Raw genomic sequence first — 25,609 nt, forward strand, 5'->3', positions numbered from 1 at the left:
CAAGTTGCATTCAGCCCCGTCGCTAAGCCTGTGATCCTACAGAAATATAATAAATTAAAATATTAGTTGCAGTTACAATGAGTAGACTGCTTTGGAAGGTAGCTTAACTACCTGATACAGTAAGGAACATCAGTGTCGCTTGTGCGTTAATAATGTAATATTGACGTTCCTTGTCTCGTTAACTAAGTTAAATTTAACTAATATGACAATATTCTGACGTTGCCACCAAAATGAACCTATCATTTTGGTAGCAACGTCAGAATATTGTCTAGTACTTAAGGTAAATTGCAACATAACACAATTAACATATTTTAATTATATCTAACACGAGATATTATGTTGGGAGACACATTATGTTAATAACGTGCAAGAACAGCCGGCAATGCAGACTAGAATGCTTGTTATTTCATTACCAACACAAAATACCGACATAGTATTGATTACAAGCTTTTATTCAGTTTAATTTGTCCTCATGTTTGCTTGTCTGTCTGTAATCAAATTAGATTTCTCCTACTTCCAGGTTGTTCTACAAAGTTGAAATTTCCAAAGCCGCTTCAATTTCCATGACAATGCATTATTTTGATAAGCACGACCCGATGGTGCACCTAGGATCGCAACCGACGAGGGAACTTCTCAACGGTTTACAGCACGGACACGGGTTTTTTGACAGTCGTAAAATGCCTAACGACATTAACAACTTGTGATAAAAGTTATTTTTTTTAAAAACTTGTATATGTTATGGGCCATGTGATAGATTGGTAATTGTGTTATTCCGATAGGACCACTCCATATTCACCCGTGGATGTCGTACGAGCGACTGTCGGTAGGCAACAGTAGCCTTCCCTAGGTGGACTAACGTCAGACAAGCGGCTGGTTGTAAAATCACAGCCGAATCTTCAAAATTTTTAGTTTTTTTTACCCTGAACACAGAACGCAACCAACAACAAGCAGAGATTAGAGAGAGAGTAAAAGTCATTAATTGCGACAATTAACATTAACATTGATTAATATTAATTTATATTAATATTATAATTATTTATAATATGAATTACCGCGACAATTAATATTATTACTCTCTCTCTCAACTCTACTTGTTACCCGTATTAATAGTAAATTTATATGTATTTTCTATCATAATATCTAAAAATAATTATCTAAACTTTACCGAGCCCAAATTCTGTTATCTAAAGTAATAAATGTGGCCCAAGGGCAATGAAATCTCCACAGAAACAGCTCATGACGTGCCTGAAGCCGTGGCCAAAGATTATTCAGTAATACCGCTATTTGATTGAGCCCACTTGCATTTCAAACGAATACTTTAACATCACGGAGTTTTAACAGAAGCACTCTTGCTTTGCGCTCAAATTGTACTTTATGCACAAATCGAATCAATCACGCTAATTCATTTATGTTTACATGTTTATGTTATTATATATGTAATATAATATTATGAGGCCTTATAGTTTTTAACACGTTTACGTGTGGCATGTGGTTCCGCCCTAAAATAGGGCTTATTTATCCTCCCGTGGATGCCGTACGAGGCGACTAAGTGAAAGATAGCCTTGGCGAATGATAATTCACAATAACATTTCCAAAGAGAGTAACGTCAGACACGCGGCCGCTCATATAATCACAACGGCATTTTCAAAATTAGAAGGTTTATATTTTACGCTGACCCCGGGCTTAAGGTATCACAGTTCAGAATGTAACCGGGAACATACGAGACTGAAAGAGGGAGATAATTTACTTGTATACATACAATAAATAGTTACCAACATGTGGTATCAACTGGCACTAATAACGTTTGACTTATACCTAGGTATTTAATAATGCCTTGTCCACTGGAGTGAGGAATAGAGGCTTCATGCATGCAGCATATGTGTGTGTCTACTATTCGCATGTCGCGTACGCGCCGCAACTGAATAAAACCGGTTTACGCTCGGCCAGTAGACAAGCCGACGACTGCGCAACGCAACGGCTGTCACAATGCTTCGCGCTCATGCTCAGTAAAATTTTAAGTGTAAATTTGTAGTAAAAAAATGTAAATAGTTAGATTCGGGGTTATAAATGTTTTGTTTTTTATTTAAATCCCATTTGACAACCCTACTATAAAGTAGGTAACAATGTGGGACACTCCTTGTAAGCTTAGCCTCTGTTTCGATTCCCTACTCCAGCGCCTTGTCTGTGCACTTCAGAATGAACAATTAGGTAACATTTGATACATTTAGTTCAGCAGATTCTCAGTGTGTAGTGTGATTTCTCAAAATCCAATCCAATGGTTATGCTAATGACACGTTGAACGAATCAAGGCAAGTATAATGCAGACTTATACACTATCGCGGACCAGTTCGCAGACCTGAGCGGATTCGGCATACATTACTAGTGTTTAATTACGGTAAATAAAATCACTCAAACAAACTACGCAATATTAAAGCATTCGCGTCATCATAATGTATCCTTTCGGCTATAGTGTGTAGATGGCATAACAAATGTAAATGCGCCGAAATACTTAAAACCTTTCAAGCAATTTGTACGAAATTAACACTAATTCGCCAGGCAAACCTTCGGATAGAACGGAAAATCGCATTAAAAAAATAAATCCACAGATAATATTAACGTGATCAAAGCAAAAAGTCTCATGTGAGAGGCGTTTTATTTTGACTGATCGATACCTAACATTATTAGGGTGGGTCTCTACACTATCGGTGAACGCAGACGGATGCCAACACGGATGTACCTACGAGTATATTAAGTATTATAAGTTCCTTTTTATCGCTAGAAAAATCAACATGTATGTACATCGAAGCTACCTAATTTCGTTGAACTGTTTGTCGATAAGAGCCAGCAAAAATAATATTCCATAATCCGTAAGTCCATAATTGTTTAGTCCTTCGATATTATGACATCACTAGGGTAGTTGACAAGATCAAAGAAATTAAAAAAAAAGAGTATTTGTACGTAATCTAGGTTAAAAAAAAAATTTTTTTTTTATCTCCACAGACTTTTTGATTTTTCTTTTTGAATTTTTCTTTTCATATTTAGGATCACTTTGATAATTCAAAGACTGTATCCATTGCAGCTAGATCATTGTAAAAAGATTTAAAAGTTGGTTGGAAAGTCCATTTTCAAAAAGTATGGAATTATAAAAACAAACTCGGCCATCATAAAAAACAAAAAATTGATAACAACTTTTATTAAGAAGTCATCATCATAAACGTAATATTTAATGTATTTCTCGAAAAATATATATTTTTCTTCGTGAACATTTTAGCACGTAGTGACGTCATTTGTTCGTGTCATTTAGTATGGAGCATTTGGACGAGTCCAAAAATGTGTGATTTTATTTTTGTCATATCTTTTCAAAATTCATTATCACGGCAATTTGACAACTAGCCTAATTGTCCTAGTTAGACCTGTCTAACTAAAACTCTAACTAAAAATGTGCCCTGGCACATTGTTTAAACTTATTTTAAACATTTTTTATACTCTTAAAGTGTTCGATGTGCTTCGGACGGCGCGCTCTTTGGAATGTCAATTTTCATTAAATTTCCACATTTTTATTACAAGAGATGAAAATGGGAATGGACAAGATTTTTAAAATACCTACTTGAAATATCTATATGATACTTAATATTTTTCTATTTATTTCTATTTCACCTTGGCAGACTTAATATATTAGAGAATAATAGCAAGAATATTATTATTCTGTGGCCTAAATGGCCATAGTGCTAGACTGCCTTCATTGGTGGTCCCGGGTTCGAACCCCAGTCAAGTAAAGATCAAAAATGATCTTTTTCAGATTGCTCTGGATCTTGGTTTTTATCTGTATGTCATAAAATATTGTATTGTGAGTTAGTGTCCCGTAAAACAGGTCTCGTCCGTGTCAACTTTACGTCAAACTTACAACCTTAGCAGCCAAAAAGCTGAACCGATTTTTATCTAGTTTTTTTTTTAATTTTAAAGACAATTTAATCTAGATTGTTCTTAGCTATGTTAGGAAAATATAAGACCTCTTTAGTCATATCGCGTGCGCGCTGGCATGATTTTTATTTCTTTCAGTCTAAATTCAAAATTTTAAATTATTGTTACACTTGATATTTTGAAATCACATTTTGACTCATTCATTACCATAACGATATCTATATATAATTTGTACACGAGTACAATATAACCTGCAATAATACATAGGATATTTTTTATCCCAAAATTCCCACGTAAGCGAAGCCCCGGAAGCAGTAAGTGTAACGTAAATAAAATTTTTTTAGCACTATTATTCAACTTATGAATATTAATTTTGTACAACACATTCAATTTATTTTATGTATTTAGTTATCCGTAAATAATATACTTGCAATCAAACAGTTCACCTAGTCCAGTTGTGAAGATAGTATAGGTTAGTAGTAGTTACAAAAGTTACGTTAATTTAAGAACTACTGTTACTCAAAAGTTGCACTAGTGCGGTTAAACGAATTACTAACCGAAGTCTGCCTTGCTAGTGGGCATTATTACGTGTTCAAATAGTAGTAAATCCTCACGTGGTTCAACTTCCTTTGTCCTACCGAAGTCGAAAGACATGAACTTTTAACCTATTAATTAATCAATATTTCTTAGACCAAATGGGATCACCAATCGAAAGACGTGAACTTTTGATTTCCGGCTAATTCTTTTCTTTGACCACGTAGTGTCCCTGAAGTCTTTGAGTCCGAACTCAAAGACTCTCGAAGACAAAAGGGGATGCCTTTGCCCAGTAAAGGGACACTATAAAAAAGGCTATTAAAAAAATGTTTTATCACCAACCTGTAACAGCAGGATGTACAGAAGGACTGTAGCAAGGGGGGGCGACCGTGGCCTCAGTGGGGCTGCAGGGAGGGGGGGCCTCGTGCCTCTGGGTGCCTTTCTTCACCATGTAGCAGCGCGGCATCGCGGCCCACGCTAAAACAATAAGAAGTACTGCATCACCACACTATGAATACATTTTACCTTTATATTGAAACTTATATGTATTGATAATTTTATAGACGCAATTTCCGAAGTGTTGGCAATACTTCAAATATAATTCGACACGTATGAATATGTGCACGCGTATGCAGCCAGCCATAATACCTAATAATCGCGCTTCGCCACGTATATGTCACTACATAACGCGCTGTATGCGCATTCGCTCTGCAACCTTCTAATAATAAAACATAATTTTATTTCTAAGTATAATTCTCTAGTACTTTATGCTTAGGTAGGTACTAAAAAACTGAAACGACAAATTTATCGTTGAAGCAAGATTTAAAATGAACGTCTATTTTAAACGAATAAACGTTTTCACCGGAGTTAAATTACCATTGAAACATCCTTGTATAAACTAACAAAAATAAGAGAAACGGCGGTCAATTAAAAATCTGCCAGTCAAAATGATATTCCTTCTCCGCAATAGCAATCAAACAATAAACCCGAGGTATGCTCGTTTGCGAAATAAAAATAATCTGAACGTAGACAGTTCACTAAACTGAAGCATAGCTGCAAATTGAAATTTAAAACTTCAAGTAGCTAATAGTGCCGCCAAAATGGCTGCATTTCGATGTCGATAGACGCTTCGTTCAGTTACGACCAGCGCGGTAAATAAAATTTCGACCGATTTCGGTTCATATAAAAGAGACGGCTTTGTTTGGCATCAAATATTACTTTCTTTGCTTCATGTTTCATGATGGTGATTACAATATTATAGTAACTGAGCTTCGCGAGGTTACAGCCCCAAATGCAACCAGAAACGTGAGGATGAGAGTAAATAATCATGATATGTTATGTTAATACACAACACATTATTTAATCACAATGGCCACGCGAAGCCATCGGTGCAGACTAATTCAATTCCATTTAAATCCCTACTACAACACAAAATGTGTCTTTGTAACTGGACATAGTGTAATTTAATTAAATGTTGATGAAGGTACATACTACATAACCTAGGTATGATTTTCATAATTTATTATTCGGAATGCATATACCACCATTTTCATTTTCTGTGTACGTGGTCAAATTTAACGTTTATCCCTTATTCGACTAATGTGGCGCCCAGGGGAGACACGGGGTAGGAAGAGAGGGGACTACACGATCACGGTCGAGTGACAGAAAGGCAGCAATGTTGCTATTGGTACGACTTGCTTAAATGGTATCCAATACATCGATTAATTATTGCAGAGGTCAGAAAGATCGATTGTTCTTAAAGTGGCATCACTAAGTCGGGTCGGATCCTAGTGCGAATAGTTGATCGATTAGGCAACATCCATAAAAAACTAAACTGCACTTTAATGGTCCCATATTCTTTTGTTAATTTGTTACGGACGTAGACAAATCGAAGCGAAAATCGTAGACCATTAAATTGTTGATGTAGATAATAAATTAAAGTTTTAAATACTGTATGATTATTGTAAATTGAACAATATTACCGCGTTCTCCAGGCAGTTTTCGATTGGACAATCGTAAGATTTTGAATTATAAAAAAAAACAAAAATGTTGCCCTATTGATCAATCCACGTCCTTCTAAGACAAATATTTTATTGATACTATTAAAATGCACTTTGGGAGTATTGTGTGTGTAATTTCTTCTTTTTGCTTCATTCATTTTAAAATCTCAAAATTTCTGTACAATTTTTATGCGTTTATGAAATCACCCGATTGTACAATAAATACTGTAAATCTGATTAGATTGGTACTTGGTGTTTACCAAGTTTAAAAAAAACACGTATACAGATTATATTACACGGTAATTGGCTTTAGGAGCTTCAATTGGCTTACAATGTGACAAATGGAGGACCATAGAGTATATAAACACAGAGCCTTTGCGATCTGATCTGAAGCTCTTTGATCTAGGATCACGCTATTGAACGTTAGACAGACGTACTTGGTTAGTCTTATTGGTTTTCGAAAGCTAGGGTTAAAGACATAGGTCTTTAAACGGAAACGGCACTTGTGTTGATTGTACAATATTTTGTACGGAATCACAGAATAAAAAATAGCATGTTATTTTTTAAACCTCTCCTATAATCACGTGTCACGATTTCATTCTATGCTGTGACACCTCGAAGCCCAAGATCAACGTAAAAAATACTTTCAATTGTAAAGATTTGTCTGTACTTTTACGACCAACTGTGTGCCTCACGTCAACCCTCTTTGGGAACGTTGTCGTTGCCTTAAGGTAGCTTTCAAGGTTTCTTATCCACAATATAATATACAGTGGAGCTTTTCTAGCACGGAACCCACACACAACGGGATGATAATTATTTTTTACTGGTTTATATCGAAAGTTACTATTATTTTTTTATATATTCAACTATAGTAATTTGCATTGGGATACCATAAAAGTATATCCATCTTAGTATTTACACAGTATGGTGTTTAGTGATGTCGATCTTCGAACTGTTCGTTGACAACAAGTAACTAGTTCCAATGCACAAAGGTACATTGGAACTAGTTACTTGTTGTCATTATACAGATATTATGATAAGACAATGCATGATATTACAATAATATTACATTATTATGTAAGCTACAAGCATTAAAGTTGGTTCCAATTAACTGCATACGTATCAAATATTAAATGGCAATACGGTTTCTTACAATATATACTTATACTACTTTATATTCCTATATACGTTAGATAATATAGGTATATTGCTTTCCTTAAAACGTAGTGGGTCATGTCCCATACTTCTTATCTATCAATAATACCTGTGCCCCAGCAGTGGGAACGTTTAAACGGCGGATGATGACAACGACATTTATTTATTCCCTCATACATTTTTCCTCTGGCGGACGTAAAATGAGGTAAAATGCAAGCCTTAGATTAACTTTTACAATCTGTGCGGAAGGAGCACCTGGTGCCTTCTATATGTTTGTCTTCGTGAAAAAGTTATTTGAAAAGATACCAAAAATACTAAATTTCAAGCAACTTATATATACCTAGTTGTTCTAACAGGCGACTATAATTGACGCCTATTCGAAGGCCCGTAAAATAATAGAAACACCAGTGAAAAAATTACTATGATAATAACAATGCTTTCATAGATATGACAAAAATAAATACATACATTTTTGGTCTCGTCCAAATGCTCCACCCACACTTGCTCCACACTAAATGACACGTAGTAATGACGTCACTAGGTGGTAATATGTTCGAAAAAGTTTGTTCAATATCGATATCAAATATTACGGTTATGTAGATGACTTCAATAACAGTAATAAAAGTAATTACAAAGTTTTAGTAGACTGTAATAAAAGTAGTTACAAAGTTTTAGTTTTTTATGCTGGTGAGTTTGTTTTCATAACTTCATACTTTTAAATATTTTTCTAATGATCCAGCTAAATTGTTACAGTCTAATTTATCATAATGATTCTGAATATTCTATCTATCTATTTTATCTATTTATAATTTAGTTTTTATTTTTAATTTTATCTATATTATAAAAATATTTTATATTTCTCTGATCTTGTCAACACTATTGGAGGGATGCGCACATCTGTGAGTGTAGGGTTTGTGACGAGTAACTGTGGGCTACGGCTATCGCCTATGGTAGGACCACAGGGTAGTATTGTTACATAATACTCACATACCGCAACCGCATTCCAGATGGCGTACGCCACGATCATCCACATCGTTCCATTAAACTGTCAGTATTTGGTAGGCAGGCATGGTGAGAGCGAAACAATACATGTCGCACTAATTTTCTCTGACTTGTTAAATTAAAAATTTTGCCAATGTCAAAGTTTGAGAAACAATAGAACAATTTATTATAATAATTCGAGTGCGTTTTACCCGTTGGGAGGCAAATATAAGTTTTAAGGTATTACACGCGAGCTCAAAAAATGCCTATTCACTCTTGCCTTGAAGATAAACTGTAGGATTTGGGAAATATCGACGGTAAGAGAGAATTCAAACCTTAGCAATTAAACTTTGATAAAACTATACTTGTAATTATTGAAAAAGTAATTAGATATAGAGGTATATGCTTTTAGCGGAGATTTTTCGCAGTTTCTTCTGCAGCCACAAAGTGTCGGAGCCCTGGATCCAAAGCCTTAGTTGTTGGCATAACAGGCATGCTAGGCCAACAAGCTTTTAAGTTAAAAAAAAACACACAATTAAGTTAGACCCAAAGTTAGTTCAAGAATTGTGTTATGGGTTATATTAGTTATATCTTAAAAAAATGTAACTTAGTCAAATAAGGCAAATAAAAAAAATATTATTACTTAAAAAAAACTTCCATCTTGACCTGACCGGGTATCAAACCCGGCACCTCCAGTGTAGCAGTCCGGCTTAGTGACCATTATGCTATAGAAGACGCCAAAGTTCTAAGTCTATGAAAGCTAATTGGTCAATCAGTTGGAAATTGCAAATAATTAACACTTCCTGTGTAATTTGTTCGCTATTCGCTAAAGTTTGGCGAACTCTGAGTGCAGTAGATTACTTAAGTACTTAAATATAAGTACATATAAAGCTTTTAGGGCTTTTAAGTCTACTGTTTGCGCTTATCAGAAATGAATGTTAGAGGCACGTAGGGTACATATGGGCACTTTTGATCCTGAAATTTTCACGTGATCGAAATCACAAGTTTATTTGGAAACTATATAATTTACTAGGCACTTTTCAGGTTTATATTATCATTCTCTCTTCATTGTGGTATTTCCTCACGGCTGTGGATCGTGGTCATTATGTGGAATGAAACACACACAACAACTTTCTTAGCACTATGAAGTGGTTTGTTATTGCCTTCTCCATTTGACACGTAAATTAATAATCAACCGGCGTGCAGGTTTCTTCACGATGTTTTCCTTCATCGGAAGCCAGTGGTGGTCTATAAAAACTATTATACATGAGTCAGATTGGTATACAAACTCATGTGGCACGAACTGAACCTGGAACCTATCGATCACAGGCGGTCTTAACAACTGAACCTGAAGTGCTTCAAAAATAATAAGGTAAATACTAACTGTGTAAACAATTCTAGATCAATTTAAAAAACAATTTGTTTGTTAGTCACATTCCCAAGAAAGGCTAAAACTATTAACAGAATCTCCAAATTGTGAGAATAAAAACGTTCATTTTTCACCGACAATGAACTCATGTGTGGTTACCTCACAAAATGTAAAACGAACAGAATTTTAAAGTAAGTACTTAGCAAAATGAGTGAGATTTATACTTTTCATATTATTTTAGCCGCTCGCTCGCAGGATCAAATTGTAGAGGATAAATTGGAATGGTGGATTTCACGCTGCTGTTAGTCTGAAAGTGTCTCATTGTGTTCCCGTTTAATAAAATAATTGAATGTGAAAAATTCTTAACATTTATTTACGCTTGCACAATATTTCATATCAGTGTCAAGTTTACATTGCGATTTTTTGATAAATTGAATCTAAATCAAATCATTTATTCAAAAATACGACTCATATATGATTTTTATATATAAGTTTTTAGTATCTATTTAAATTGTTCGTACACTTAACTTATTTCTGTAAGAATTTGTATATAAAAAGTAAAGTATACAGATTTTATTTGACCGTGTACAGTCAACAGTATACCAAGCTGCCCAAATTCATTTCAATTCAATTTATCATGACTATTAATTTGATGTGCGGTTAACTTATTGATCTAAGGGTTAACTATACAAATAAATAAATATTTGACCGTTGAGCAGCACACTTGACAAAAAATAATCTTTTTCTACAAAATATTAAAATCAACGTTACTAATATATTTTATTGTATAAAATTACACCTATGCCTACAGTTAATTAAAATAAAAATACTTGCGTAAAATGTAGTAAATATTGCACTTTAAAATAATAATGACGTGCACTTTTGATTTCCGAACTCTCTGGCAAGCAGCCTGCCAGTCAAGTGTTTCGCGCCATGATAAAATGTCAGATTTTCTCTATTCTATCTGTGCATTCGAGATAGCAAAGTTTTGCGGCATAACGGCATTTATATCAGTGCATTCGATCCCATTCAATTTTTTGTTTACTTAACGGTATTTGTAAAAACATATTTCATATATTTAAGAAATATATTTGATTTTTTTCGTTGAAAACATCATTTCAGAATATATTCTGATGTTTATTTAATGAATGTGGAAAGAGGATTAGCTGAAAGGCTTTATAAATGTTGTTTGAATTTCTCAGTAAGTAGAATACTAGTAAATTTAATATTTTCAGGACCGATATAACTTCGTAAAAGCTTATTCTTGTATGTTAATTTATCTTAACTAGACTAAGGACAAGTTTCAATTAGTATCTGAAAATATTCTCGTGAACTAGACTCGTGATGAATATATATATATTCCGGGATGTTTTATTTATTACACAGAATTTAAAACTATGGACACAAAACATATAGACATACTATATGCATTTGCAAAATATCGATCTGGCGATGACGCTTTGGAAAAATACTAGGGGTGAGTTGCACCGTAAAATTTGACGTTCGACTTTAACTAGCACGTTAAAAATTTATGAAACGCACGTAAAATAAATAAATAAATAAATATTAGGACAAATCATACAGATTGAGCTAGCCCCAAAGTAAGTTCGAGACTTGTGTTATGGGATACTAACTCAACGATACTATATTTTATAACAAATACATATATAGATAAACATCCAAGAGTCGGGTCAATCAGAAAAACATCATTTTCCACCATGACCCGACCGGGGATTGAACCCGGGACCTCTCGGTTCAGGGGCACTCACTTTACCACTTTGCCACCGAGGTCATCAAAATGATGCGCTTTACGTTTTTCTGCGAACGATTAACTTAACATTAAAGTTAATGGTAGATTAATAGTATATTATGTCATCAATAATATGAATCGACGAAAAATGGGGTATTATTACGAGAAATCGCAATCCAACAAAAAAAATAAAAAACCGTCTTCCGCTATATACAACCTAAGAGATTTCAATCTATTAAATATATTGTTTACTGTTTTTTGTACCTCTAAATGTATATACATAAAGAGATATTATTGAAAAAATCTTCTCGGGGATCTTTATAGGATGGTTTAACTTAAAATCTAGGCAAAGGTTACATATCGCGATATAGAACCCGAGATATTGACAATAATATAAATTATGGGCGGATGAAGTAAACGCGGGCGAAGTTGCGGGCTAAAGCTAGTAATTAAATAAAAAGGCAAAACCTCAACATATTGTTTTACATGAAATATATCTTGTGATATTGTAGTTGTTTAGTAAAAGCGCGGCCATATTGTTCAGTCGTGCTGTTGTTTTGAAGCCCGCCGACGGACAACGCAGAAATTGTCAAACACAAGAACCTATGTTAAACAATAGAGCACAATGGAGCGACACGACGTAACGTAGCAGTGAGGCCTGGCTCTGAATAGTAACAAAGAAATTCATTATGTTTTAAATAACTTTATCGCACTCAATAAAAAGAAATTAGAAAGAAAACTGAACGGTAGCAATATTGTTTGAATTTTATATAAAGTAATAAAAAACCGTATCAGAAAAGTACATTTTCAATCAGAACCATAGCCATGTCCGCGAGATGGAGGCGACCCGCCGCGAACTCCTGAACTTTTAAGTTTTATATCAACAACTTGCTTCGGTTTTTTTATACATTAACATAACTTCGCTCTTATTTATATAGTGCTTCAAATTCTCAAACAATTTCATTTGATTTTACAAATATTTGTACAAAGAGATAACGTGACGTGTCTTTGAAATGAAGAAGGCAATTTAGCCAGAAAAAATATTGTGTGTAAATTTAACACTAACAAAAACAATATCCTCAGGCGACCACTTCATATTTCCCCGAGGATACCACACGATTAAGAGAATTAAAGCCTTAGCAGCTGATATGCAACAAAAGCATTTACGAGGAGAACTAACAGCAGGCAGTGGTGTGCACTGATGTGATAAAATCACAACCGAATCTTCAAAATTGTAACGTTAATCTTTTAAGCGGCTTCGCGGCGCATCTCAGAATACAATCATAAACATTTTCAATTAGAGATACTGTGTGCTTCACCTATTTTTTAACTAATATATTTGCTTAGTATTATTTATTTATTAATATTTCATACTTACCTATACTTACCGCTTGAATTATCCTTAATTTTTTCCCATAGGTTGACTTTATACTATGTTGGTTAATAAAGTTAGAATGAATAAATAATTATTGCTATTAAATGAAATACACATTGTCCGATGCAATAAAAGGTTTTACGAAAATTAATACACAAAACGCACTGTCATACACAAAAAGATCAGAAATATTCCACACAATTTTTGCCGCCGATACGAATGCGTAGTTATTTGTAATCGTTGAATATACTCGTAGCTGCGGTTTCGTAGCGAAACTGTAGCCGTCTACGACCGGTGCCTACGCGTGCTACGAGGCATTACGTACTGTCTACGAGTCTACGATTCCTACGAAATAAATTAGTGATTGTATTGTGTTTGTGTGTTCAAACCGGCCCGCGCGCCCGTTAGCCCTTCTAAATCTATGGTTCGAACTAAAAATCCTCAAAATCTTAAATTTCACGGACAATTTTCAAACAAATCGAAGTCAAAATATTTATTTAGAAATTCCAAAATAATTCTAAAATTCAAATTTTAAATAGTACCTAGTTGAAGCATGAAATTAAGTAGCTACTATAGGTTAACTCTTCACGTTCTATAGTTTGAAGTATAGAGAAGGAGATAGGGTAGGTACCTTTCATCCCGGAAAAAATCATGCGAGCGAATCCGCAGGCTACAGCTAGTTGACTATCAAATAAAATCGAACAATTAAATTGAAATTTGATTATCGTGTTTAATTATGTGAATGAATTTATACCTTTTATTTTATACACAGACAACTATCATATTATAAAGCGTTTGTCTCCATACAACTACTGGCATTTCGAAACGACCACTGCGAGAATAAACGCCTGACGAAACTAAGATCTCTATCAGAACGTTCCTAAAATGACGTCATTTATATCAGTAAACCGACAGCCGAAGCGTGAAATCTGACATTGAAGGCGTTATGTAGTGTAAATTTGGTTGGGCATATGACAGTTGGCTAACATGTGTAGCAGACAGTTAATTATAGGCAACAAAGGTATTATCATGTCAGCTCGGATCCAATAATGGTGGCGGGCTGGTCGTGGGGATAGCCGAAGTTATCAATCACTAGAAGCGATTGTGATGCTTTAAGCGAATGTGATGGTAAATACAGCGTTCCATTTTCGAATAAAGATAAGAAACACGCATCGATGAATGAAATTTAAATTCATATGTGTACTCGTATTTCATGAAACGAAACGAGACGATGCGTCACTATTATTTTTAAATACTTCAAAAACGTTTCGAATACTTTACGTGTTCGCTTTTGAATTCCAGAATGAAATGATAATTTGATTTTAAAATACAAACTATATTACGCATTTAATTTAAAATGTAATTTTATCTTCTATCTTTACATTCTGTATGTGATGTAATAACTTTTCAAAGTATTACCACCACATTTGTATTTGAGTTTTAAATGTGAAGTTGTGCGACAACGATCTGCGGGATATCTTTATGTTATTATTTTTTTAATTATATCATAATTGATATCGGTTTTATTGAGATTTGAAATAGGTTTTGTTGCCACACTTTTGTGTTACTGATTTCATTCGAAGGTGTGCCTTGAAGCTCGGTCTGAGCGTAAAAAATAAACCCAAAAATGTCATTTATCTATTATATTATAACCGGGCGCCTACCAGACTTCATGCCTTTCCGAGAATGCTTTTGTTGCTGTTCAGATTCCATAGCTTCCAAATAAGTTCATTAATAATTAAGTTTAAACCTATTGTATGCCCTATAACAATGTGCAGTAAACATAAATAATAAACTATTTACCATTAATAGTGCTACTAATTCATTAACATCCGCTAAGCAGCTTTATTTTGTGCATTATTATTAATATACATAACAATGGATACGGTTGAACATGTTCATCAATACCAATCACACCAAATATATCTAATTAATTTGCATGTAATTTATTCACATTAACGGAGCACTCATGGGGCACACATGCCATCTTCGAATTGAAGTTTGGAGGTCAGCATACGGAAACCCTCGCGGATTTGGGCCGCTATTTTCAGTTGGTTGTATCTAAGTCCGATCCAATCCTTTATCCTTTAACGGAGCACTGTGTAATTTAATTCTTATGTTTGTTTAATGTTAAAAGACACACCGTTTTTCATATTTAATGTTTTGCATTTGCATGTACAGAGTTCAGAAAAAATATGTCTATTTCATTTTTAACGGGCTATGCAATACCAGTGGGAATGGACGAAAACAACTGTAAAAGGCGCGCGAAGCGACGCGAAATATTGACGTGAAAATAGGCGTTCGGAAATCTGAATCTTCTGTGTGATAGAAATTCCACTTCCATTTTCAGCATTTGACTGTGTAATATTCTTTATTTGGTATAGAAAAAGTATAAACATAATTTGCACCCGGCTCTGGCCTTCACTATGATGGATATATAAGGAGAATGGGCCAATGGTAACCCAACACGTGAGCCATAATTATTTTTAAAACTTTTTACAAAATCATAGCAATAACAACATTAATCTAACAGTTTTAAGGTGAAGTAAATTTTACGCTCTGGTACGATGTGCAAATCAAGTTAAAAAGGCATCGCGATGTGCATCAGCGACGATACTGCTAATCGTGTAGAGGGACGTGTACGAAGTCGTGAAGAGGTAACACGGGGTCTTCACAATCCAAATCTGCTGTCGTGTAAAATATAATAAGAATTTCCTCATGATAAGTATGTGATTCCACTTTCAAATGGTTTTATCGGTGCTGCTTTTTTACTAAAATCATAGAATTATTTAGACTTAGTATTTTGAGCTACCACATATACGGAAGTGAAGCGATGGCGTTTCTTAGAAGCGAAGCATTATTCTTCTTTGAGTGTCGATGTCAAATCTACGATTGCATATTTAGTATCCAATAGAAAAGATCTATTAGATACTAAATATTTCCTTGTCAGAATCGAGTCGCTATTGTTTACAACACCCGCCTCCAGTTCGCAAAAGGTAAGACATATTCACCTCGTGATCTTAACAAAATGTTTTCACACCATTTTTTCTACAGCCTTTCAAAAGAAAGATTGAAAATATTAACGGTTTTTGTTATTAACTCAAAGTTTTGCTACATTTTTACTACAACATTTTCACGATGGCACCACTGGTGACTTTTTTAACAATGCTACCGTGAGCCGTGTTTGTTTTGGTGACAAACCGACCTTGTTGAATGCGGTCGTGTCATTTACATACGGGTTAAAATATTGACAACGTTAATCGTTTACCGATTCCAGATAATACTTAAAACAAAATAATAAGCTCTTCTGAAATGATCGTTAGACCAACGCTGTTTATATAAGTTTCTTGCGGCGTTCCGTTTAACGTGTGATCGTTCCAAATCGTTCAGTAAACAGAGGAATTCCCACGTCTGAAGCCGTTCTTGGATGCACCATCAAGTCATGCTTATCATAATAATGCATTATGTCATCCAAATTACACGAAGATACAAAATTTCAGCTTTTTGAGTTTAACGCGTTCATACTGACAGACAGAAAGACAAACAGATACGACAACGATAGGAAATTTATATATAATATGTAAACATTCTGCAGAGGCAAGTCACCAGCACGCTCAGATGTTATATTAATAAATCCCTTCACATCGTCACACCGTCGCAGTCATACACAAAGATAAGGATTTTAAAGTTTTGCGGAAATGAATTAGACTGGAAAAGTCTTCCGTTCGAGCCTGTGAGCAAACATTTCATGTTCATGCTTCACTTTACTTAAAGTTCTTTAAGAGGTGTTTTATAAAGTTATTAGAAATACTACACCTCAGAATTTGTGCTTGAGTTGACTGTACTTACGCGTGAAGTTTGAATACTTGCTTTTGCCCACACTTTAGCAAATTAATATTCTTCACATCAAAAAGTTCATCACCATGCCAAAACATATTTTACGCCCTTAGGGGCGTAACTGAAATAAATGAATATGAATATGACTAATTTTCAAAATCCAATTAATACATTATTAACGTTGCTAACCAAAATTACTGAATACAAAATCTCTTGTGTCTCTGATAAACTTTCACAAAAACTTTTAGGGGCCTAATTCCAAAGATCTTTCTCAAAGAACCATAAAATCTAATTTCTCTAATACCTACGAGTATATATATATGGCCAGAAATTTTGGCTGTGATTCGACTGACGGTCTCTCAGAACGAAAAGATTTTATATGTAATTGGCAATATACCGCTGCAGGAAAATTTTTACCAATTAAGATATTTAAAATTACAATATCAGTTCAGATGTAACTTTTGATCTTTAAATACACGACGAATTTTGCAGTTTTCACATATTATACGAAATTTAATCCATATGGTTCTGACATAATTTACTTTAATTTCACACCCGATTCGTCTTCATTAGATCCTTACATATGAAATTGGCGTTTGGTATAGTAGGAATAAAAAGCCGAATATTTTTAAATATAATATATTTATTTAATCAATGTAAGAACCATTATTATCTATGCACTTTTGCCATCTCATAGGAAGTTCATTGAGCACTTTACTAAAAAAACCATCAATCAAGGACGGGAAGCAATAAAATCTTTGAAGGCGGTTTGGACTGCCCTATCGGAGTTGAATTTTTTCCCTTGGAAGAAGTTATCCAAATTTTGAAAAAAATGGTAATCTGTTGGAGCAAAGTCCGGGGAGTAAGGTGGATGTCTTAGACATTCCAATTGAAGGTCCTCTAATTTGGTTGCCGTCTGTCTGTCTGCAGTGTGTGATCTAGCCTTGTCGTGAAGCAGCAGTGGCGTGGAGCGATTGACCAGCCTCGGTTGTTTAGCAGCTAGGTTTTTCATCATAGTTTGCAATTGCTTATAATAGACGTCTGCCGTAATCGTCTGGCCAGATTTGAGAAAACTGTAATGAACGACACCGGCACTAGTCCACCAAACTTTTACAAGTAACTTTTTTTGGGTTCATTTTCTGGGTCAATTTTCTTGGGGCAAGATTTGGCTGACTGGCCTGAGTCCAGCTATTGCGATGAGCATTTCCGATGATCGTAGAGAATCCACTTTTCATCACAGGTAATGATTTGATTTAAAAACTCTTCATTATTGTGCCGGTTAAGTAATGTAACGCAGCAGTCGACACGCGTTTGCCGGTTTGCTTCACTCAATTCGTGAGGTACCCACCTTTCAAGTTTCTTAATCTTCCCAATTTGCTTCAAGTGGATTAAAATAGTTTTATCACTAACACCGAAACCAGAAGCTAACTCGGACGTGGTTTGCGATGGATCCGCTTCCACAATAGCCTTCAATTCTTCATTATCAACTAGGGTCTCCGGCCGTCCACGGGGCTTGTTCTGCAGGAGGGAATTTCCAGAACAAAAACGTTGGAACCAAAAACACACTGTGTTTTCTTTTGCGACACGACCGCCATACACATAATTAACCTTTCGAGCCGTTTCCGCAGCATTAGTGCCACTGTAGAACTCGTACCTAACTCGTAAATAACGCGATATTTCAAGTTTTCCATTTTGTAAACTGAGAGACGCAAACAGAAAAATCAGAAGAAAAAAAACAAATTAATAACAATTAACAAAAAACAAATACATGTGTAAATAGCTGTATAAATTTGAATTTGGAATTCCTAACCAAAGAGGAGAAATTTGTGATTAAAATGGCCAGTACATAAAAAGGCCAATTTCATATGTAAGAGAAAATCATCGGTACAAAATAATAATTTCATCTTTTTATTTCAAATTGGAGGCTCCGCAATGTTTTTAACAATTTCGTACACTTGATCAGCGAACAACAAAGGAAAAGGAATAAGAGCGACACGAGCCGAGTGGAGAGCAGAAAATGAAATTATATTTTCCGATAGTGGTCACCGCCTATCAATAATTCCGGGAACGACACCGGAATACCGCAAATCCCTGTCGGATACCGGGCCCGTTCCGAGTCGTAGGACAAAATAATCACGGTACAGAATGATAATTTACAGATGCCTTTCTTAACAGACAGAAATAGGAAATGTTTCATCGATTCAATTAACAAGATTTTTATTAATTTATTATTGCCTTCTCACTTGACGACCGTTACAGCACATAACGTATCTAAGTAGGCGTACTTAGTTGGCTAACCAACATGTTTGAAATGTTAATCGTAACTCGCCTCCGCTCGACCGACTGCCGTCTCCAACCTTACCGACAAGGTACACTTAGGTACTTAAAGTTCATCCTTGTTTACTTGTAGAACTCCTTACGTAGCGCGCCCAAGCGCAAGTCTTGCAGAGGCTAAAGGTCGGTGCACGCACACCGATGCCGTACATGCATGTGTACGTCGTTTACAACGTGTGTTTTTTTCACGATTCCATTTAGAAGACATCTTCTATATTATCTTTAATGTTGAGTGTACCACAGCCACCACAGCGGATAATGTAATAAAACTGGAAGGCATCTAGGATGAAAGATTCTCCTATTTTTGACCGTTTTATTCGCTTTTCAGTATACAGGTTTGAAAACGGATGCATTACCGTTTATATTAGGTCAAATGGTAATAACATTTTATGGTGTGTTAATATTTTTATTTTGTCGGAGAAATACATAAGTGTAAGTGTACAATTATGTAATGCAAAATTAAAAACTCTATTCCAAGAAGTTCGTGCGCTAGTCAATCATGCCCTTTGAACAGTTCCCCGTCAAGACGGGACAGATGATTTTAAATGCTGCTTGTAATAATTCTTTTGGAACATGAAGTTGTCGGTTGTAATAATATAAAGTTTATTCAGAAATATGTCTCTTTCAGGTACTGGGTTTTCTTTTTGTACGTATTTTGTACAGTCACATAATAAATAAATCTTTTATGCTTGTGAAAGTGACTACGTTTTCATTATAAATAGCTATATTATAAAGTTACTACATTTTGATTAAAAAATGATTACAAACCGAGATGAAAAAAAGGGAAACCATACAGGCATGAATGAAAATTCAAACAAGAATCGTACCGGCTCCTCTGGAAGATACTAAATTTATTCATATCTAAAAGGCAATTGTGCGTCAATTGCCTTTTATAGATCTGACTGACGATGTTGATCTCATTTGACGTGATATAACGTGAAATGGAACGCGAGCGAATGCAGCGAAGCTCGAGAATGCAGCGAAGAGACCTCCATCAATTGATAACCACAATAACCCTTCACCGGAGATCGTGTTCGAGATTGCATTACTCCAGCCAAGTACTCCTCTCCATAGAAATAACAATTCATTCAGTTTCCCGTACTTCGATATGACTTTTCGTTTTGATGGTTCGATGTCGCGCGACTGACCATAGTAATCATTGGAACTAGGTTCTTCCTGGTGAAATATTTATAATATTTACTGGCTGTGCCCGTGCGAGTCAAAATAAATAGATATACCTAATCACGACTAGGTTTAAAGAACTTTATTCTCATAAAGAAATTACATTCCACTTAAAATGAGATGAGTAGGGTACATTAAAAAATATTTACAAATCACAAATTAATTATATGGTACTGGTCGCGATGTGTAGTCTAAGTTTTTTCTTAAATACATTTATGCTCATACTTGTTCTAAGTTCATTAGGCAACTTAGTAGTCTCCAAAAAAAGACGATAATCAAATAGTATCTGTCACGATAATCAAATAGTGTCTTTTTTCCATAGTTAGTTCTGGGGATTATTAAATTAAGTTTGTTTTTTACTATAAGATTGTGTGTGTATTTTTTGGGCTTTAGTTGTAAGTTAGATTTTGTTGTGTTTGTAGTTATTTTCCTAATCAAAATGCAAGTCTTATATATATAGAGTTGTTTAAGATTGAATAATTTAGTTTTTACATAAAGTTGTTTTGTAGGAGTGCGTTTGAGCAATTGGAAAAAAAATATAATATTATTTAGCAATTTTTTTTTATACATTTATAAGGAAGTCCTATGCCCCAGCAGTGGAGACCTTTAGATTGTTGATGAGGAAAATTTTTCTTAAAACATGATACATTTTTATTATAAATGTTCACGAGATTTCATGGAAGAAATTTCTATTAAAGAGTTTCCAGGAACTCCAGTCATTGAATGAACCATATTCCGCGTTGCATTTAAAATCTTTTCCAGAGACCTTTATAAATGGTAGAAAAATATGGAAGTACAAAACAGTAATCCGTCTCACACTGATGTACGACTATGAGGCACAAACTCATTTTGGGTCACACAGCCAGTAATTAATTGTAAGGACAATACCTTATAAAATAACCGTTTCTTTATAAAACAAAGTCCTCTGCCGTATCTGGCTGTCTGTCAGTCTGTTCGCGATAAACTCAAAAACTACTGCACGGATTTTGATGCTGATTTCACCAATAGATAGTGGCGTGTGATTCCTGGGGAAGGTTTAGGTTTATGATTTATTATGTTTTACTCGAGTGAAGTCATGACGGGCGGCTAGTTTAGTAAAAGGTAAGTTTATAAATAGGAATATGATACATATTTAGTACCGTTTTGGACTCTATGAGTACCTATCCTGTAAATAATACGGTTTCCGTGAGACATGCAGTCGGCAAAACTTAGGTAAAGTCTGAAGTATAGTGACAATTCTAACTTACATGAATAGCTAGTTCGTTTGTTACTGCCGTGTTACTATTTGTTATTATTGAAATATTGATTAACATTAAGTACTGTAACTGATATCGTACATAGATCATATTTAAATTTTGTTACAAATTAACTTCATTTTATTAACTTGTAAAAAATGAAAGAAAAATTTACCGAGCGAGCGAAACGAGACAACTTGGGGCAAAAACACATTTTTTGTTGTGTAACGCGATAACTTTCGAACCGTTGGACAGATTTTGTTGAAATTTAAAAGGATCTGACAATATAATTTTTAAGTTCGTGGGGCATTAAAATCGATTAAGTAATTTTTGAAATATTCGCAATTTGGTAAAAATATATTGTGTTCGCGAGGTCAAAGTTAGATAAGATTAGATGTTCATCCGTATAATTAACTATTGGAGACATCAAACTGGATAGTCAAGTTTGTATTGACTTCCAACTAAACGTTTATTATATTGGATTACCACAACTTGGAGGAAGCACTCGATGATGTTCTGTTGATGCAGCTATATTAACCGTTATCCTAACCTCAAAGGTAATATAGTGTTATTTGCGCAAGTGTTCGACACACATAACTTGAGTGCAAAGCCTCCTATGTAGTCTCAATATATCACATGTATAATACAGACCGCTGTGGAGTAAACACATCAACCTTGTAATGCAAATTCGCCTCTATTATCGTGCCATTGAGGTCCTTATACGGCACAGTTATACGGTATCATAAGATGCAATACACTCTCCAAGAGATAGGCGATAATATCACTGTTCTAAACCCGTGTGGTCAAAGCGAGAAATTTGATTATCGCTGATTAGTGAAGCACTGAATTATGTAACTGTAAAGTTCTAACACTACAAACAAAGCCGTTAAAAATAAAATATGTTTTCTTTCCAAACACGTGTTGTTACGCAACGGTGGACAAATAAGATTTTTACAAAAGTGATTTATTTTATACAAGCTGTTATTGTTGTCTGAGAGATTTTATTGCATACATACATACATACAGTCAACCTTTGAGGAGTTCCCACGTCTGAACCCGTTCCTGGGTGCACCATCAGATCATGATTATCATATTAATGCATTATGTCATCCAAACTAGACGTGTGTACAAAATTTAAGATCAATCGATTGAAGATATCTACTTCATACTTGACCTGCAATTTTCCACCATAGACAGGTACGTATACCATACCATATATTACCATACCATAGACGGGACATAGCGACGAGCATACCTAGTTACATTGCAAATTTAATGAAAGCTTGTAATAAATTTTACAGGTTACATTTCACCTTGACCCCGGTCTTCGGAACGAACAACACAACGAACGAACACAACTGGAAACATGCGGAGATAAGAGGTAGTTTGTAGATTGCAATCGTCGTCTGTTGCTTATTTTGGGCATCATGTCGGATCGATATAGTACATTTACTATGTGTCAAACCTGCTCAAAAACCTATGTCACTCTCCATCTCCCTCAATTTTTGCACACAACAACCTACCACAGCAATCAATAGCTTTAATAAATAAAAAAAAATTGAAATGTTCTTTTTATAATCTCCAAAACTTGGCAAATTACTATGTAGTAATTTGTTAAATATGTATTAAAAATGTTTAATATGTATTAAACATTTTGATTGAATATGTTTTGCTAATAACTCTTAATAATCCATTGTGCTTTACAGAACCACCAACAAAGCCAAAGAAACAAAGTTGAAATGGAAAATTAACCCCATATAGGGTCGAGGTAATTTATCCTTTGAACCCGCTGGGCTGGGACAGAAGCCCTTCATATTGCTTTATAGATTTCTATAAACCTGAGTTTGGTCTAGCCATGAAATTAATTGAATTTGGCGATTCGGTAAACGAGGGCCGCATCTATCATGGTTTTCAATTAAGTGACGGAAAGAAAATGAAGTGATGTTGATATTAAATAAAATGCCTTCATTTGAGATTATAATAAAAATACAGTGCAATTGAAAAGAACGGCCTGCTTTTAACACGGAGAGTTAAATAAAATAATATTAGGTCTCATTTTGATTCTGACTCGCACCAACACTGATTAAATGAGTTTATTTCGACATCTCTGCAGTGGATTGCGCGGTGTTGCCAGCGTAATTATTTTTAAAACTACTTAACGTTTTTATGCACAATAGTACGATCTACTTTTTAAAGCGCTATATACTTGACTGACCAAATTTTACGCATTGACGAATCGCGTGCTTTCGGAATAAAAACTACCCTATGTGTTAATCCTCTATAACAATTTTCCTAAAAATTGGCCCGGCCGTTTGAGCGTGAAGAAGTAACAAGCATGCTCACAAACTTTCGCCGTTTTAATATTAGTGGGATTTAGAATATAACGTGAAAAAAACGTGTGAAAGTAGATATCAATGTTTATAAAAAGACAAAATGTTTGACGTGAAGTAGTTCTGAATAAATGGATTTTAAAAGATAAGATGTTTGACTTAATTCCACTTGAGTAACACCGGTATTCTACTCATGTGTCAACACCTAGAAACACATTTTCATTAGTGAAACAGTAAAAAAAATCAGAAAATCGACAGACTAGGTAGATTAATTGCAGTCAGGCGTTTTGCTTCATTTCGCTTCCGCTGCCATGATTGAAACTCTGTCGTTATTTGAATCTCAAATTAAAAAGTAAGCCGAAAATATTATACAAAAGGTAACCTTTCGCAAAAATCATGCAGCTGTGTGTGTATATATAAAAAAAAACGCTCATGGCCCTTCATATTCGTGAATTCGTTAAAAATTTTCGTAAAAAATAGAGTTCATAATACCAGTATGACCTGAATCGATCAGAAATTATCTATCAATATTTTATTATCGTGTGTGGAAGGAGAGGAGAGACGTGGGAAAGCGGACCCTGGACTCCAACGCTCAACGCCGGAAGAAACCGGGAAACATGCAGATGAAAGAGAATTATCCATTCACGTCTAAAGTGAAGCGAAATCGCGTCAGAATTACTTCAGAAATGCCGAAAGCATCCATGAAATAGCTCGTTATTCGTAGCTAGAACATAGTTTTGATAGCATTTTCAAATACGAAATGCTTTGAGAAAACGCTGCAAAATAACATTAATTTACTATCGAATTATTCGCGCGTTACACAAATGCCTTGGCATTTCTATCCAGTTCGGAATTCATCGTAATATTTTCGAGATTTGCTGGAGGAACTAGCCATAGTTCCATACTTGGATATAAAAGTTTATCGGGAAGCTCGACGCGGGAGCCGATATTTTGTCGGTAATTGACACCCCATTGTGCCCACTCCATACTAGCAACAAAGGGGTGTTTGAGTTTTTTTACGGTAGGTACGAGACATGGCAATGAACACGGGGAACGTTTCACATAGCACGTCAGTTTACTTTTTTATGTTTGACGGCCGTTTGTCCCAAAATTTGTATTCCCAACATTTTAAACAAGACAACGACAGAAATCAGGCGTTTCACATTTACTTGATACATTAACAAGCACATGAAACTAACTCCTCCAAGAGATTGTTGTACATATATAAAATGTAGAAGAGAGATGTATAGTATGTATTTTACAAAGTTGAAAAGAGAATTTTTATTAGCATGCGCCAGTTGCTTTACTGGAAAGACATAATAAACGTGCTCAGAAATACGCAGAGAACGCCATTTTATCTAAACGGTGAGGCGCGCATGTCGTGTGTTAATAATTAACGTCAAAGTTGACTGATGCAGCCCACTCTTGAATATATGCAATAGAAATGCCTTAGAATAGTTACGAAAATAAAAATGTGTAATTTAATCTAGTAGAAAAATAAATTTTAACATAAAAATATTTTAAATCTGCGAATCTACGCCGCCCCGCCCCTCGACAACCCCGCAATTTACGATGCGATTCGACAAGCGATTCTCGAATCGTGCAG

At 34.9% G+C, this 25,609-nt stretch overlaps 1 protein-coding gene across 1 annotated transcript in view; it reads right to left on the minus strand.

Moving 5' to 3' along the window:
• LOC128683295 (protein escargot-like) overlaps nucleotides 1-25,609 on the minus strand; it is a 62,129-nt gene that overhangs the window by 7,831 nt on the left and 28,689 nt on the right. The window contains exon 2 of the mRNA XM_053768750.2: nucleotides 4,798-4,932. Coding sequence (XP_053624725.1) covers nucleotides 4,798-4,921 — 124 coding nt within the window. The 5' untranslated portion in view covers nucleotides 4,922-4,932. The remainder of the gene's footprint in view (nucleotides 1-4,797; nucleotides 4,933-25,609) is intronic.

The sequence above is a fragment of the Plodia interpunctella genome, chromosome Z, assembly GCF_027563975.2.
Source record: "Plodia interpunctella isolate USDA-ARS_2022_Savannah chromosome Z, ilPloInte3.2, whole genome shotgun sequence".
NCBI lineage: Eukaryota > Metazoa > Arthropoda > Insecta > Lepidoptera > Pyralidae > Plodia > Plodia interpunctella.